The sequence below is a fragment of the Cervus canadensis genome, chromosome 10 (genome assembly GCF_019320065.1).
Source record: "Cervus canadensis isolate Bull #8, Minnesota chromosome 10, ASM1932006v1, whole genome shotgun sequence".
Taxonomy (NCBI): Eukaryota; Metazoa; Chordata; class Mammalia; order Artiodactyla; family Cervidae; genus Cervus; species Cervus canadensis.
The window spans coordinates 42,133,755-42,151,794 of NC_057395.1; the positions used below are offsets into that span (position 1 = coordinate 42,133,755).

Here is an 18,040-nt window from a genome sequence, read left to right on the forward strand (position 1 = left end):
AGCACCTCGCTTTATCACTTCCTGCAGAACCTAGATTCCAAGTCATGCCAAGCCTCTCTTGTCAGAACAGGGGAGATGACATCGGCCCACATGAGTCTAGAGTAGCCCACCGGCTCTCAGTTGCAAAACTGGTCTGTGGCCTTTCCTGACCCCTCCAGCCTAACACTGCATCCATTTGCCAAACCCAACTAGCTCCTTCTTCAGGGCAGCAGAAAGCTGCTGAGATATTAAATAGTCAGATGTCAGATATTCTTATAGCTGCCGTTTGGGGTCATGGCCATCTTTCTCCACCCTGGTGGTTACAGGCAGGGACTCTGACCTGGCTATATTCTCCTGGGGGGAGAGGCGGGGTGAGGGATGCTCCCAGGCCCACAAGAGGCAGACCACAGGCTGGGGAGAGGCGCCCTGCCTCTTTATCCCTGCCCACCAGCGCTCTGACCTGGCCTGCGACACTTTCCCCATGAGGCTGTCTCTGCCTCGGCTTCCCCAAGTCCTGCTTGGGTTTCCCACCTCCTCACCTGGCACATGCGACTTGACAAGGAGAAAACCAATATTCCCAGGCTGGGACCTCAGCGGGGGCTGTTGGCCAGAATGGTGACACCTGGCCTCTCCACATGGTTTCTTGGCATCTTCATAACCTGGTGGATGAATTGAGAGAGAGCAAGAGGGTCTCCCTTCAGGGTGGAAGCTGTATTGCCTTGTCTAACCTGGCTTTGGAGAAGGCAATGACACCCCACTCCAGCACTCTTGCCTGGAAAATCCCATGGACAGAGGAGCCTGATAGGCTGCAATCCATGGGGTCGCTGAGAGTCAGACACGACTGAGCGACTTCACTCTCACTTTTCACTTTCATGCATTGGAGAAGGAAATGGCCAACCACTCCAGTGTTCTTGCCTGGAGAATCCCAGGGACGGAGGAGCCTGGTGGGCTGCCGTCTATGGGGTTGCACAGAGTCAGACACGACTGAAGTGACTTAGCAGCAGCAGCAGCAGCAGCAACCTGGCTTCAGGAGTTACATACTATCCCTTCTGCCACATTCTGTGTTGGGATCAAGTCAGTCAGGCCAGTCAAATTCAAAGGAGGGAAATGACGAGAACAGTGCTACAGCAGGTTCAGACCTGTTTTAACTTTACCATGCATCTGCACAATTGTCAAAGTTCACTGACCATTTAAGAACTGTTCACCATATGGTTGGTTGTGATATTATGACTTATCATAAGAAATATATATATATATATATATGGTCTTGGTCTCCCAGGTCCTGGCACAGAGCTGCTGAAACCCAGGGAAGTTTCCAAGTGCTGAGAGCGAGTAGAGATTTATTTTGTGAGGTTTAATGAGGCTGGAGAGGTTTAACGAGGTTTAATCAAGGTTCCAGCCTTGATTGGATGGTTGGGAATTTCAGTCCCACACTCTGGTTTCAGGGGAGGAGAGAGGGCTTGGAAATAGAGTCAGTGACCCATCATGCCCACCAGATGAAGCCTGCAGAAAAGCCAAAAGTGTAAGTTCAGAGAGGGTCTGAGTTGATGAACATATTGAATTGGAGGGAATGGTGGACCCCAGAACAGGAAAGCTCCATGCCCCTCCCTACCCACTAGCCCCGTGCATCTCTTCCACCTGCCTGTTCCTAGGTGAGGTCCTTTTATAACAAACTGATAAGCTGGTAAAGAAAGCTGAGAGCCGAAGAATTGATGCTTTTGAACTGGAGTGTTGGAGAAGACTCTTGAGAGTCCCTTGGACTGCAAGGAGACCCAACCAGTCCATCCTAAAGGAGATCAGTCCTGAATATTCATTGGAAGGACTGAGGCTGAAATTGAAACTCCAATACTTTGGCCACCTGATGCAAAGAACTGACTCCTTGGAAAAGACCCTGATGCTGGGAAAGATTGAAGGCAGGAGGAGAAGGGGACAAGAGAGGATGAGATGGTTGGATGGCATCACCAACTCAGTGGATATGAGTTTGGGTAAACTCTGGGAGTTGGTGATGGACAGGGAGGCCTGGCATGCTGCAGTCCATGGGGTCGCAAACAGTCAGAGATGACTGAGTGACTGAAATGAACTGAACTGAACTGATAAGCTAGTAAGTAAAATGCTTCTCTGAGTTCTGTGAGCTACCCTAGCAAATTAATGACCTCCTGAGGAGGCAGTCATGGGCACTTCTGATCTACAGTCCCTGGGTCAGAAGCACAGGTGATGGCCAGGCCTTCAGGTGGCCTCTGAAGTCTCAGAGGAGGACAGTCTTGGGGGACTGAGCCCTCAACCTGTGGGACTGTAACCCAACAGGGACTGTACCTCTACAGAGACCCTTCATTCCTTTTCTTGTTCAAAACTTGCTCTCCTCAAAATTGAGGAGTATCAACTTTTTAAAAATGTACAGGGGCTTCCCTGATGGTCCAGGGGCTAAGGCCCTACACTCCCACTGCAGGGGGCCCAGGTTCGATCACATACTGCAACTAAGAGTTCGCATGCTGTAACTAAAGATCCTGGTGCAACCAAATAAATAAATCACTATCTAATTTAAAAAAAAAAGGCTGTTAAAAAATGCACAACGTGAGAGTTACAAGCTAAGTTTTACTTGAGGCAAAATGAGCTATCTGAGAAACTGCTCTCAAGAGTTGGGGGGGAGGGTCAGTATAGATGCGACTTTTGGTGAAGGGGGAAGTACATACCATCAAGCATATATTTTTCCAGAAGATTTCTACTGGTCTTGGGAAGTCTTTGCTAGTCACAGGGAACATCTTCACCATGGACTATTTCAGTCCTTTTTCTAGATATGGGGAGATACAAGAATTGGGCTCCTAAAATCAGCTCCTGGAAATATCTGTCTGAAGACGCGTCCTGCCAGTCCCCACCTGCCCCAGGACTGAGGGCCTCATTTCTGTTCTCCACCCTGAACTCCTTTCATGGGGTGTTGAAGGTCAGCAGCTGCAGCAGCACAGGATTTAATCTTTGTAGAGATAGATAAGTAGATTAGTATTAGTCCCTCAGTCGTGTCTGAATCTTTGTGACCCTATGGACTGTAACCCACCAGGCTTCTCTGTCCATGGCATTCTCTAGGCAAAAATATTGGAGTGGGTTGCCATTTCCTCCTCCAGGGGACCTTCCCAACTGTACCTAAAGGGGACTTCATTAATGGGCATTAAGAGGATACCCCAGGTTAACCTGTCATAGAAAACTGTCTCTTGAGCCTTTAACTTCTATACCAATTCTACACCTCTGGTTGGCTGATTATTTCTTCCTTTATTTAGGTTTTAAGGTGAATGACCTGGGACTATTGGTTTCCATCAACCTGATTGCAAATCTAAAGGCATAGTTGAGATGTCTATTTTTCTTGCTATCCTCAGAAGAGATTGCTGCAAATCTACTCTGATTCTCGTTCTGCTCAGCTTACAATACAAATAGCTTATTATTTTTTGCAACCTATGTCTTACAATAAAGCAGTGCTGAAAAATTAAATAGAAGCAAGTTCAGTTGCCATATAGGCTATGAAAATGATTTGCTGGTGGTGATTTTTAAGCCTGATTCTAAATAGATTTACTAAGAAGAGCGCTTGGAAAACGTGGTTCAGATTTTGCTATTTAAGGTATCTTGAAATTAAAGGCTCACTCTCCCTAAAATTTCAAAAAGCATAGAGCTTAGGCTTTTAAGGGGATAGCAGTGATAAAAGCTTTCATAACCATTTCCAAAAAGCAACACTTCATAGTTTTCTCTCTCCAGCGGTTCTCTAATATACTTGTAGAAGGAAAGCAACGGAAAACCAAGAATAAAAATAGCTGAGCTCTCCACAGTTGGGCTTCCTGCCTACTTTTCCTGTTCAAAGAAAAGAGGAGACACCATCTTGCAATACATACTTCCTAGACAACTGGCCTTCTCCAGTGACAGTCAGCATTTGATGCCCCATATCCCTTGGTTCTTGTTGCCAATGGTCAGCCTGGAGATGGTGGTGAAATGGGGGCAATTAATCTGTAGATGAGCGAGGGCTTCCTTTAATGGTTGAGGGGTACCATCAGGCATGATTCCTGAAGACTTATAGTGTTTTTAGTGTGGGAATTTCTCCAAGTTCAAGTAAAGTTTCAGGTATTATGTCATAGGTCTGACTGAGTGCTATGTTGGAGGTAGTTGAGTTGGTAAAATTCTAGAAAGCAGTCATTTTTCAGCATGACACTATCGCTTAAGTCTAGGTGGACAAGACTGGGACATCTTCCAACTGAGGTAGAGACACCTGATCTCTGCAGATTCTTCCGGTACCTGCTGAGATTCAGCTGGATGATGGTCTCTGACATGTGTGCGATAGCCACCTATACATGCTTTTCAGTGAAGTCAAAGCACCAAGAGAGTTTCAGCTCATCCAATCTGGAACAGCTGCTCAGCAAAATCTTCAAGGCAGATTCAGAGAATCCAGAACACCCAGAAAGGTTGAGTTGCAGAAAATCTGTGTTCTTAGCAAGATTATCGACAATGGGATCAGAAAGCTGGAAGCCTTCCAGGCTGAGATTCTGCAACTTGAAGCAATGAGACAGAAGGCCATGGAGGGTAGACACATCGATCACTGAGTCCGACAGGTCCAGGTGCTGTAGACAAAAAAGGCTGAAATATTCAACTAACAATTGGTCCATAAATGATCATGGGTAGCGGAAGGGAACCACCCGTCGGGACAGAAGCCGACCAACCACATCTGGGTAGAGGTTTCTGCCTGTGAGGTCTACAGTCTGCCAGAGAGACTCATCAAATTCTAGATAATGCCGTCTCTTAACAAATGCTGGAGACTTTCAGGATTTCAGGGAAGAACAGACAGGAAAAGATTCCTAAGAGTAGCTCATCTGGAAGGGAGTCTCAAGAAACAGCTGGAAAGTTCTCTCGGTTTAGCTTAGGTCTGTGGATAATCGCAAAGTCCTTGTCATTCCCTTTGCTTTTCAGCCGTTTTCGTGGGGGACTCTGTGGGTGGCCCAGGTTTGAAAGCAGTTCCTGGGGGATGTTCTCACTGTATATCTCCTCCTTCTCCAGGGTGGAGACCTCCATGCCTGAAAGCAGTTCAGAAGTCTTGCTAGAATCCCATCCCCATGTGAAACTGGTGGTAGCACTGGTACTCTGGTCGGGTATCTCCTGGAAGTGTTTCCTGTGTGTGGTGTCTGCAGGTTGGGGAGTTTTAAATGTGCTCATTAGTTGCAGAGATGCCCGCCTCCCGGATTCCCACTTTGGCCTGTAGAGGCGTACCAAATAGATAAGCAGATAGCAAGTGCCAATTGTAGTTGACAGGAGTACCAAAGAAAGGTGGGGGGCAGAAATTGTAACCAAGAAGTACCCCTCGGGGCCTTCCTGGGTTGGGGGAGAGACATGCCTCCCTCCCCACCCCCATCCTCTGCTTTAGCTGCTCTCGTAGCTCAGATGGTAAAGAATCCGCCTGCAGTACAGGAGACCCAGGTTTGATCCTTGGGTCAGGAAGCTCCCCTGGAGAAGGAAATGGCAACCCACTCCAGTATCCTTGCCTGGAAAACCCCATGGACAGAGGAGCCTGGTGGGCTGCAGTCCATGGGGTTGCAAAGAGTGGGACACAACTGAGTGACTAACACACACACAAAGTATCTAGATAACAATATTGGATGCAAATTTCCTGAGTTGTTTTGAAGATGTAAAAGCTTCCCAGTCGACAACAAAAGGAAGATGTGGACTACTTAAGGACTGAGAGCACAGAGCCCGAAGCCTCCTGGAGCCTGAGGACTGATACCCTGAATCCCTGTGATACCATCCTTCTGCCTCACCATCAGCCAGTCAGATAATTGTGCACAAGCTGACCACAGACCTGTGACACCCCTCCCTTCCCTGGCCCTAAAAATGCTTTCCCGAAACTCTTTTGGAAGCTAGAGGTTTTTCAGGGCAAGAACTACCTTGTCTCCTTACATGGCCTGGCATTAAAACTTTCTCTGCTCCAAACTCTGACGTTTCGGTTTGTTTGGCCTCACTGTGCATCGAACACACGAACTTGCATGAACATGGTCTGATGCTGTCTCGGGGTAGACAGTGTCAGAACTTAGTTGAATTGTAGGACACCCAGCTGGTGTCAGAGAATTGCTTGATGGAGAATTGCAATTATACACTGAAACTGGTGTCAGAAGCATATATGTTAATTATAACCCAATGTTAGGGTTTCCCAGGTGACGCTAGTGGTAAACAACCCCCTTGCCAATGCAGGAGATGTTAAGAATCACAGGCTCAATCCTGGGTTGGGAAGATCCCCTGGAGGAGAGCATGGCAACCCACTCCAGTATTCTTGCATGGAGAATCCCATGGACAGAGGAGGCTGGCAGTCTACCATCCACAGGGTTTCACAAAGTCAGACATGACTGAAGCAACTTAGCACACACATGCACACTCCAATTTTAAAGAATGGAGAGTAGCTCTTTTTGACACTAAAATAGAGCCCACACCCCACTCTCACGCTCTATCCCTAGGCCCTGTTTTATTTTACTCCATAGCACTTATCACAACCCAATTACATGCTGTTTCTTCATTTAGTTGCTCCCTACCCACAAGCAAGACTGTAGAGTCTAGGAGAACAGGCCATTTTTGATAAACACCCAGCAAAAGAGGTGTGTCAGCAAAAGAGGCTGACACAAAGCTGTGCAGTCAAGATCTATCAAACGTCACCAAAAGCATTGAATGACTGCAGGGAGGGGAAGCCCCATTCAGCTGAAAACAAGTGGCAACAAGCTGTGTATGCCAGTGTATTCAGTGAAGATCACAAATGCCACAGGCATTTGGACAAGGAAGGGGTGTCTAATACTGGATGGTCAGAGCCAGAAGAATCCTCAGAGGTGACTGAGTTTAGCAAGTGGCTTTACAAGTGAGGACAGTGAGGTCCCAAGGAGGCGAAAGGCTTGTTTAAGGCCACACAGCGGTAGGCTAGAGTTAGGCCAGTGACTTGGGTCATGATGTAAACTTAAAGCTCCACATGTCTTATTCCTCTCTCCAGTGAAGCATCTTTTAGGGCTGCAGCATCTGTAGCCTGACTGCTGGTTGGCTGGACAAAAACGAATGAGATTTCAGGAGGAGGTTATGGACTGGACAGTAAAAATCAGGCTCACGTGCTGTGGGATCTCTGGGTACTAGACAGAGGGAAACGTATTCTTTGCAGTTTTACTTGATTCATCTTGGGTCATGGGATCAGCTGCATGAAAAATACTTCGAGTCTTTGGTATCATAAAAGCCTCTGTTTTTCCCAGACGTCAGCTGAAGTGCTCACTGTAAAAGATAGAGGTTTCTAAGCCAGTTCTCCTTAAGTAAGTGGTCCCATGATAGAAAGATAGAAACATGTGACTTCCATTCACACACAGAAAAGCTTTAGGGTTCTTGCCTTTGTTAACTTTCTGAGAGTACTAATTAATCTGAGGCACTCTCCCATGGTGCTGGACTAGCTCCCACACTGTGTGGCTAGAAGCTGAATCATGACTCATTTCTGCATCACACAAGTGTCCAATTCTGTCTTAGTTCTTATTCAAGTTTCTTGAGTGATTCCATTTGAGTAACATGTTCTAAGACAAAGACATGCACTAGTCCGGGTAGAAGTTTCATTTCAGAAAAGAACACTAGGATTTTCAGAACAGTGGGAATCAGTTTATAAAAAATAGAAGAAACAAGAAATGGTGCTTGCATATTTTCTACACCAGTGCACTTTCTCCTTCAAATTGGCATGGTTTTAGCAAATTTGGCAAAGTGGGCCACTGGTAATTTTTTAAAATGCACAATTCTTCTCCCGGCCATCCTTGCTTTAGTCTTCATAATTAGCTTTACCTTGAACAGTAAAAGTGAAAGTCACTGAGTTGTGTCCGACTCTTTGTGGCCCCATGGACTATACAGTCCATGGAATTCTCCAGGCCAGAATACTGGAGTGGGTAGCCATTCCTTCTCCAGGGAATCTTCCCAACCCAGGGATCAAACCCAGGTCTCCCGCATTGCAGGCAGATTCTTTACCAGCTGAGCTACCAGGCAAGCCCACCTTGAAGGGTGTTAACTACAACTTGGCAAGAGTGTCAACTACTAATTGGCACTTGCCATCCACCTCTACAGGATTAAGGCATGTGCTGTTGATCTTCGACAACCCTGAAAGGAGTTCAGGGTGGAGAGCTGTAATGAGACACTCTGTGCTGGGGGTGGGGGTGGGGGAATTGACAGGACACATCTCCAGATAGTTAGATATTTTCAGGGGCCAATTTTATGAGCCCAATTCTTATATCTTCTTTATCTAGAAAAGCACGAAATCCTTCATGGTGACAGCTGCTCCTCATGACCAGCAGAAACCTTCTGCAAAAAATAATGTACTTAATTGCATGTACTCCACCTTCGCTGAAATCACATATATATTGACCTTTTCCCTTGCCTCTTTGGAGCAGTTTCTCAGAGCTATCCGAAACGCTGTCTCCCAGGCTACAGTCCTCATTTTACCTCAAATAAAACTTAACTTGCAACTCTCACACTGTGTATTTTTTAAGTTGACAAGAGAAAACAGCTGAGTGAGACAGGGTGAAAATAAACCTTTTCTTTTTCTTCCTCTTTGTAATCATCATGAACTGTACATTCCAGTTTTCCTGTTCGTGCTTCAGATAAAATTGTATCAGCCCATGTGGTCACTTCATGCTCCCTTAGAGCTGTCTGCTACTTGCCCTTTTTAGACTGCTTCAGTGACCCACACCCATCCTACAGAGACTGTACAAATGTATCCCCTACTAATGCCTTGCTCATAGTAGATGTTCACTAACTGCCTGAAGACTGAATCTGTGAAGAGAATGCCCTCTCTACTCCCCTCCCTTCAAAAAGAGGATTTCTGAAATCCTACAAACATGCTTAGAATGTTTAGAGACAAACAAAATGTCAAGATTCATGATATCTGTGAAACTTGTTTTAAGAATGTGCATAAGTCACACATCTAAGTTAGTACTTAAACCTGATCACTTGGCTGGTACGTATGTGGTCACAGACAACGCGGCAGAAAGAGGAGGAAATCCATGTGCAGTCCTGGAAGCACTGCCACTTATATTTGGCTCCATTGTGGACAAGCAAGTTCAATGGTGTGTGAGTGAGTGAAGTATACTAGCTTGGTGGAAAAGCAAAATAATGAAAAGCAGATGGCAGAGGGCCAAAGATGCTAGTCTAAGGAGTATGAATTCCACTCATAGAAATCAGAGAGCCTCCTAAGGTTTTAGACAATGACAAGAATGCTCATAGAGGCCATGCCTATAATCATCAAACATATATAACATAAATGTGGCTCAGTCGTGTCCAACTCTCTGCAACCCCGTGGACTATAGCCCACTAGGCTCCTTTGTCCATGGGGATTCTCTAGGCAAGAATACTTGAGTAGGTTGCCATGCTCTCCTCCAGGGAATCCTCCCAATCTAGGGATTGAACCCAGGTCTCCCACAAGGCAGGTGGATTCTTTACTGTCTGAGCCACCAAGGAAGCCATATATGTTACCAGCAACCCTTATTCCTAGTATTTTCTCTCAAGAAATGAAAAGTGTATTTGCAAACACAAAAAATTTGCACATGGGTGTCCACAGGAACTTTATTCCAAAAAACTGGAAACAACTCAAATATCCATCAAGAGGTAAGTGGTCCAAGAAATTGTGGTATATTGACATAGCAATTAACAAAGGATTGATTCACAGAATATGGATGAGCTTCAAAACCATTACCCTGAGGAAAAGAAGTCAGACAAAAGACTACAACAGTAGGTTTCATTTATAGCAAAATCTAGAAAAAAAGCAAAAAACTTGCCAGGTGGCACTAATGGTAAAGAAACTGCCTGCCAATGTAGGAGACACAGGCTCAATCCCTGGGTCAAAAAGATCCCCTGGAGGAGGAAATGGCAACCCACTCCAGTATTCTTGCCTGGAGAATTCAATGGACAGAGGAGACTGGCAGGTTACAATCCACGGGCCCGCAAAGAGTTAGACACGAATGAGCACACACGCACGCACTAGAAAAACTATTCTAATCTGTTGGGACAAAATGCAGATTAATTGTTGCCTGAGGCCAGGGGTGAGGGGGGGCGTTGCCATCCCATGCACAGGAGCACAGGGAATTTTGGGGGGTGGGCAATGGAATTATTCTATATCCCAGTTGTAGTGGTGGTTTTGCAAGTACATACATTGGTTAAAATTCATTGAAGTGCACACTTGAAATGGATGCATTTTAATGTATATAAATTAAAGCAAAATGAAGTTGGTTAAAAAAAAAACAGAACTTTATTTGGGCACAGCACTACCTAGGGCAAAGAGGAAACAGGACAGACTTCCCTAAGGTGCTTGTCCTTTAGCCTGAAGGTGAGGTGCAGCCTGTGACTTAGAGGCCCTGCTCTGTAGCACCATGGACAGCAGCGTGGGGGGGCGGGGGCAGGGCCAAGGAACCACGTGGACAGAAAGGAGCCAAGAATGCCTCTGTGTGTGTGTGTGTGTGTGTCTGTGTGTGTGTGTCTGTGTGTGTGGTGTGTGTGTTGAGGGGATGGGATCCCTGGAGTTAATTAATGCACATCATTCTAGTGAAGATCTTACCTACTGGCCCGTCCTTCAAGATTCTTCCCAGTCCTATTTCCCATGAAGTCTTACTTGAGTTCCTGCCCACACCAGCCTTTTCCTCTTTCTCTCTTCTGAACTCTTACAGTAAGTCCTGTTTGTTTAATCTGTTTGGAGGTAACTATGGCCTTTTTTTTTTCTTCTTTTTCTTGTACTGCTCTCCAGTTGCTCATTGCTACTTAATTTGAAATGTGGATACACTTTACATCATCTGCTACTGCCAGGACCTGAAGAGGGAACCACCGTTTGGATCCCCCTTAGTGCCTCCAGAGAAGTCAGGCAGGGTTTGTGTATGTTCTTGATTCACGTTGGTTTTCACTTCCTAAAACTGGACTCTGTTAACAATTGGCATAAGGAAGAGACAGCTACAATTCTGTTACGATTGAACTTAAGGGCTAAGTAGGGATATACTGGGGTTTCCCAGGTGGCTCAGTGGTAAAGAACCTGCCTGCGAATGTAAGAGACGCGGGTTTGATCCCTGGGTCGGGAAGATCCCCTGGAGAAGGAAATGGCAAATCACTCCAATATTCTTGCCTGGAAAATCCCATGGACAGAGAAGCCTGGCGGGCTACAGTCCACGGGGTTGCAAAAGAGTTGGACATGACTCAGTGACTAAACAACAACAAGAAGAGATACCGAGGTTTGTGAACCCTTTGGTAATTCATCTCCGTTTCTACTTTAATTGACTGACCGTAATTTCTACCACAAAGCCAATACGCTATTCAGGCAATGTCGTTTCTGCGGCAAACTGAAATCGAGTTGATTTCAGTTTTTCAGTTTTTGAGTTGATCAGTATTTTCCTGATGATTTTGTATCTCCATGATTTTTTTTTTCAATCCTGAATTTCAGCCAGGGCAGTCACATTTGTATTCAAAGCCTGCCAACTCTGGCCAGAAATCAGGTGTCCGCTTAAGACACACCTTGACAAGTGGATTAGATGTTCCAGTGAAAGGCAGATAAATGTCACTCATGTCACTATAAATAAAAGTCTAGGCCTGCTTATCAGCTTGTAGGGTTGAGGTTGTACCTTCAACACTTCTGAGTGCTTCACACTTTATTATCCTTGAAACGAGGCGTTTTCCATGCAGTTTCTCCATTTACACCCCCAGAGGGAATTATTACCATTTGACTCCTTGAAACATGTGCCTTCTGTCAGTGTCCCGTCTTTTGCTTTAGGAGACAATATAACCTGTGGCCTTAAACAGAAATCTGCCAGGATCTTCTCAAATGTCATTTTATGGAGTGAAATGTAGCAGGAGCCTTTCGCGGTGCTGACTGAGAACGTCTTGTACCTGCTTTATAAGCAAATCACATTCTAGTGGACTTTGACTGTTTGGGGTTATGTTTTAGAGTGTGGGATTTGTCACTGAAATCCATGTAATGATAAGTATGATTTAAATTTGTGGTTTTGGTCAAATCCTATTCTTTGAAACCAAACTACGTATAGCCAGCCACACTTTGCGAAAATGTCAGTCACAATGTGTCACATTTACAAACATACAACATCACTTCCAAAAGCATCTGAGGGATACAAGGCCTTGCAAAAAAAAGATTTTTGTGGTTGGAGAAATTGAGAGATGGGGCATGCAAACAGGCTCTAAAATGGCCACAGAAATGTAGTCCACTTAATGCAATTTAACCCTAAAGTCATTTCATTACAGTTTCCCTTTCTCAACACTTTGGGGTACGATGCTCATTGTTTAATGTCTTTGGTTAACTTAAGGTGTGAGCACAGATGGAGAAAGTTGAGAGGGAAATAATCTTTCTGGATGCCTTCAGCAATGTGTACAGATGGAGGCCTTACAAATGCATCTTTCAGTTATGTACATTTCTGAGCTGCATTCTGAAGTTCAGCCAGGACAGGACTGCATAGGAACAAACATGCTTTCACCAACGTCATGTTCATTTGTACCTGTGAACTACACTTGGTGATAATGATTGCCTATTGTGCTGTGTTGCAAGGAGCATTTGAAACAAGATCTGAATATATCAAAATCCTAGAAATCTGAAAAAGTAGCTTTGTATTGGGTTCTAAGAGCAGAAATTTGTTGATTCTATTTCCATTTCTTATGTCTTAAGATAGAGGTTCTCAAAGTGTTTGGCCTTGGGACTCCTTTATACTCTTAAAAATTATCCAGTACCCCAGAGAGGTTTTGTTCAGGTAATTATACCTGTCAATATTTACCATGCTTGAAATCAAACCTGAGAAAATTTTAGAACATTTAAAATGCTAAAATAAATAATTATTAATTCATTTAAAAATAAGAAGCCCTTAACATGCTAACAGAAGTAACATGCTTATGAAAACAACTATTTTTCCCAAACCCAGATTAGTGAGGAGATTGGCACTGTTTTATATTTTTTGAAATTCTTCAGTGTCTGACTTAATAGAAGACAACTGGGTTGCCACAGCTGCTTCTGAGTGTCAATTCATTGAGAGATCCCATCACATAGCCTCTAGAAATTTCCACTATATACTTTATACACTTGGAGGATGAAAATGAAGACAGAAAATCACACCTTTTTTTTGGCTGTTCAGCATGCGGGATCTTAGTTCCTCAACCAGGTATTGAACCCATGTCCTCTGCATTGGAAGCTTGGAGTCCTAACCACTCGACCACCAGGGAACTCCCCCAAATCGCATCTTAATATTATTATAAAAAGTTTTAACATCATGGACCCACTGAATGAATCTCTGGGATCTTAGGGATTCCTGGACCACATTTTGAGAACTACTGCTCTCAAAATTCAATTCAATGAAAATATTGACAATCTACTGGATGCTCATCACAAGATCAATAAAGACACATCCCTGTCACCAGGGAACTTACAGTGTCTTCTTCCACACACACCTCATTTCCAACCCAATCTCACCGAGATTTCAAGACTCCTTGTCATTCTATTTCCTCTCTATCATCTCTGACTACCCCATTAGATGACTAGATCTGTATCTTTTTAAAATGTCTGTAGCAATTATTGTCTGTGCAGTTCATTTGGGATGTTTAATGAGAGTTTTGGTATGAGGCTTATTATTCATTAAAATGTGACTTAATTACTTCATTTATTTCATATGCTGTGGCTGTACCTTGTCCTTGCTAGTGATGGATAAGACAAGTGATGGTAGCAGGACAATGATTTATTTTGCTAATGGTACCCACATACGCAGCAAAGGCTGTGGACCTTAAATAGATATTTAATAATTTGATTTGCAGCTTAACTGGTAAGGAGTGTGGCAGAGACAATGCAGTGTTCCCCAATCCTGTTTCCTTTTTCTGTTACTGAGTACTCCAAAAGACGAGATTGGGTAATATTTCCTCACGGTATTTCCCAATCTCGTCTTCAGCTGGGAGCCAAGTGATTGGAATTTGGTCAAATGAATGTGAGGAGAAATTATGTAAGCCACCATCAAGCCTAGCCCTTCAGAACATCCAGGGCAGCCCTCCTGCCCTGCCTTCCTTTGGTAGTGACTGTGGTGGTCACGTGTTGAGCTAACAGAACTGCAGGATGAAAGCAGCTGGATCCCTGAGTTACCATGTGAAGAACAAACAGCCCTGGAGGAAGCTCAACCACACTTATGGTCAGTTGATGAGATTTCAGCCATCATTTATTAACCCAGCAAAGCGTAGCTTATCCTGATATATTAGAAGAAAGAGAAATATTTACAGATGCGATAAGAAAAATGTAAGATGCAATACCACACATTAGAAGTCAAGGAGAGCTATGGAAGATGAGAGCTGGCAGAAGCCTTGGGCTCTGTGCTGCGAAAAATTTATGGAGAAGAGGGGAAGTGGAAACACGTAGGATTTGAGCTGGCACAGTCTTTCCTGTGCAAAGGAGAGGAACTTAGCTCCAAATAGCTTAGGGGAAAAGGATCATTTATTGGCACGTGGAAATAAAGGACAGGTTTACCAACCAAACTGCAGGAAGAGGGATTTAGCTGTACTCGAAACCCACTGAAACCAGGGACTAACGCTGCTTCTCTCATTGCAGACTGGCAATAAGTCCCATTCCGATCTTTCAGCCTCAACCATCTGGGAGGTGCTGCCTCACCTTCCTTATGGCTTGAAGTTGAAAAACGCTGGGCAAGGATTCTCAATGACTTAGCTTTCCCAGCTATCCATCCTCATACCAAATGCCTACCACATGTGTATGCCTATGAGAACACAGCACTGCCCAGGGAAGTCAAATACTTGAGGAAGGGCTCTTTCTAGGAGAAAGGCTGGATTTCACCACAGACATAATTCGAGGTAATAGTTTTGACTGTTCTTAGATAAAATATGGGCTAACCATTTCTCTAATTTCCACACCAGTGGCTTAAACAAAGTAGCATCAGACCACAGAGAAGGGGGCAATGAATACTGCCAGGTGGCAGGGAGAAATGCTTCCCTAGAGACCTCTTGAGGTGAGCCTTTAGGATTGAGTGTGATTTGTCAAGGCGGGAGGGGATTCCAGGGAGACAGACTTCCAGACTTGAGCATATGGATATAAACACCTCCTCTTCCACGCCTCCCTTCTTATATGTTGAAAAAAAATGTATTTGAAGCCATCAGAAAACAAAGGATAAAAGTATCCTGTTAGTGCAAGGACAGAGTATTAAATGATCTTTACTTGGACTGAAACAGAAGCGGTGTGAATAGGCAAGTGACTTAAGCCCCCTCTATCCCGGCCTCTCATCTGTTACAGGAAGATGATTAAAGCATCCTCAGAAGGCCCAAGGGACGATCAAATCTGGTAATGCCCTAGCCAATGCTTTAGCACAGTGTAAACTTGCAAATAAGTGCTGGAAAGTGACACCAGCAATTATTTTACACCCATAAATGTAGCTGGAAAGTTGAATTACATGCTACATTGCATTTTATAACCAGTGAAAAGTGAGTTGTTTATGCAAACCAGCGGTCATCAGTGCAAAATACTTTAAAAACAAAACAACAACAAAAAAAACGGTTGCTAACCCAGATTCATACTGTGGCATAAAATCGGGAGAAAGCAGGAAGCAGAAGTAACGAGTGCGTGTGGATGCTTAGATTCTACATGAATCGAGGTGGGTGAGGAGAAAACCAGTCCACCAAGGTTCCCCTGGAGCAGCCTGGGACGCAGGGTTCCCCCCGAGGGTCGCCGGTTGCCGGGGAGGCTCCGAGTCCCGTGCGGCCGAGGACGAAGAGTCACGCGGGCGACTGCTACGGGCCGCCTGCTCACTAGCCCCGCCCCTTGCCGGCCCCGCCCCGCCAGGCCGGCACCTCCTTCCTGGACTCCCTCGGCGGCGGCGCCATGACCTCATTTCCGGTCGCCGGGCGCACGTGGGCGGAAGCGCCGGTGCCCGCCGCGGCTCGTCTCTCTGGTTACCGCGCGTTCGCTTGCCGGGCCGCCGCCCGCAGCTGCGCCGCCGCCATGGGAGTCCCGGCCTTCTTCCGCTGGCTCAGCCGCAAGTACCCGTCCATCATTGTCAACTGCGTGGAAGAGAAGGTGAGGGGGCGCCAGGCGGCCGCCACGCCGACGCCTAGAGCACTCCCCCCGGCGCGCGTGCAGGCCGCGGTCCTCGGGGGCCCGCCGCCCGCCCGCGGGGCCCGCGCCCGCTGCCTCCCCGGTCGCCGCGGGCCGACGCGCGCCGGGGGCGCGGGCGCTCGCACTCGGGGCCCGGGAGCGGCTCGGGCGGTGCAAGGGCCACCCCTGCGCTGCCCGCGGGTTCCCGGGCGGCAGACCCCGCCCACGGCTTTGTCTCCTCCCGGGGCGGCCGGCTTGAGAGTCTTTCGGCTCGGGGAGAGGCAGTCCGTCGCTGTCGTGTCAGGGGGTCGCGCGGGGGAGAGCAGCGCCTCGGGAAGGTCTCGGACAGCACTCAAGTCCCCGAAGGGGCCCCTCCCTCGTTGCCTGACTGCTGGGCCAAGCCTGCCTTTGACATTTTCAGGGTTTCTGGGCGCGCTCGATCGGTGCTACGCCTCTTTGCTGTTGGTTTCTTGGCGTTTCGTGTTGGTCGTTTCCGGGTTTCTCCGTCCAGTTTCGATTTGGAGGTTCAGGGAAACACACGATGCCCTGTTTTTGAATGAAGTGCCCAGCCGACACTGGGAACTTTCTGCTTAGGCTAGTGAGGGTTTTTTGGGGGGAGGGGGGAAAGGTGGTTGGTTTAGTTTTTGTTTGTTTTGGACAGGTAGATGGGTCTCCAAGCTTCATTCAGTGTGAGATATTGATCTTGTTTAGTTCCTGTCCGAGGAGAAACCGAAACTGATGGTTCTGATGAAATTTCCAGTACCGCCTGTTTTTCTCAAAGAGAAACTGAAAACAATACTCATGTTCTTTGCGTTTAAAACTTTTATTAACTATATATCTTACCTCCTTTCTGCTCTGCAGGGATAACTGCTTTAAACTTATTTTTGGTTCTATCTCTGAGTGTCATGGTTACGTTTGATGTATTGCTTTTAGATATATCTGTTGAATTGTAGCTGAGTTAGGAGTAGTTACTTGTACAGGCCCCCGCCCCCCTACCCCACCCACTAATCAGTGCCTTTATTCTTCTACTGATAAACTAAAGCGTTAAGTAATATTTATTATTATTTTTTTTAATTTTTCGCCTCCTATACAGAGTACCCCTTGACTCTTCACATGCTGAGGTTACGTATTAACTTTTCTACCCCTGCTGTCCTTACTCCTCATCCCAAGCTTGTCAACTGTGCTTTTTGCCTTGTTGGCATCCAGGATTAAATTGTCAAGGGCTTTGGCTATACAAGTTTGTTTTAAAAGCTGAAAAATCAAGTAGGATTGGTGATCATTGTCACTGTGTAGATCTAGGTTGTGTACTAGGATTCTGTTTCTTTTCTGCTACGTTTGTCTTTTTCTCTGTTGCCTGTTTTCCACTGTACATGGTTCCCCATTCAGACTCTTATATCATATTCTTATCAAGTCCTCTTTCTAATTGGAGACTGCTTGAAGTCTGTATTTTTGCTGCTGTGGCACCTGGTTATGTAGCCTTGCTGGAAAGCTGCTGCTTGATACTTTTAAAAATTTCTGTAGTTGGAGGTACTGTTTTCTAATCATCTTTCTTGGTTTTTGTTCTTTCTTGAGTTCTTAAGAAGTGCTGTTGTAGTATGTGAGTTTTCTAAGTCCATTCTTCCCTTGTAATCATGAGTAATCATTAGCTAGGCAGAGGTTGAGTTTGAAAATTGCTTTCGCTCAGAACTTGGAAAGCATTGTTCTTTTGATTTTTGTCATCCAAAATTGTTGATGAAAAGGTGAATGTTAATGCAGTTTATTTATTTGGCTAACACTTATGCAGTATTTAGTAGGTACTAGGCATTTCACGGATGAATTTATTAAATCCCCATAACAACCACGCAACTATTTCTTCACCTCTTCCCCTTGCTTCTTATTACAGATGAGAAAACTGAAGCACAGGAGGCCTAAGTCATGTGGTTAATGCATGTCAGAGCCTGTCAAAACCAGGAAGCCCATAGTCTTAATTTCTATGTTCTTTTGCTTTCACTC

The 18,040-nt window shown here is 45.5% G+C and overlaps 1 protein-coding gene and 1 pseudogene across 4 annotated transcripts in view; one reads left to right on the top strand and one right to left on the bottom strand.

The window, feature by feature from the left end:
• Positions 1–252: 252 nt before the first annotated feature.
• LOC122448898 lies at positions 253–15,957 on the bottom strand (annotated as a pseudogene).
• The window catches only part of XRN2 (5'-3' exoribonuclease 2), a 61,450-nt gene continuing 59,250 nt past the window's right edge, over positions 15,841–18,040 (top strand). Inside the window, exon 1 of one of the 4 annotated variants that reach the window (XM_043478971.1) lies at positions 15,841–16,030. In XM_043478971.1, the coding sequence (XP_043334906.1) occupies positions 15,956–16,030 (75 nt within the window). In that variant the 5' untranslated portion in view covers positions 15,841–15,955. Of the gene's footprint in view, positions 16,031–16,362; positions 16,387–16,486; positions 16,510–18,040 lie in introns of those variants that run through there. The other 3 variants (XM_043478970.1, XM_043478973.1, XM_043478972.1) reach the window with 3 other exon arrangements.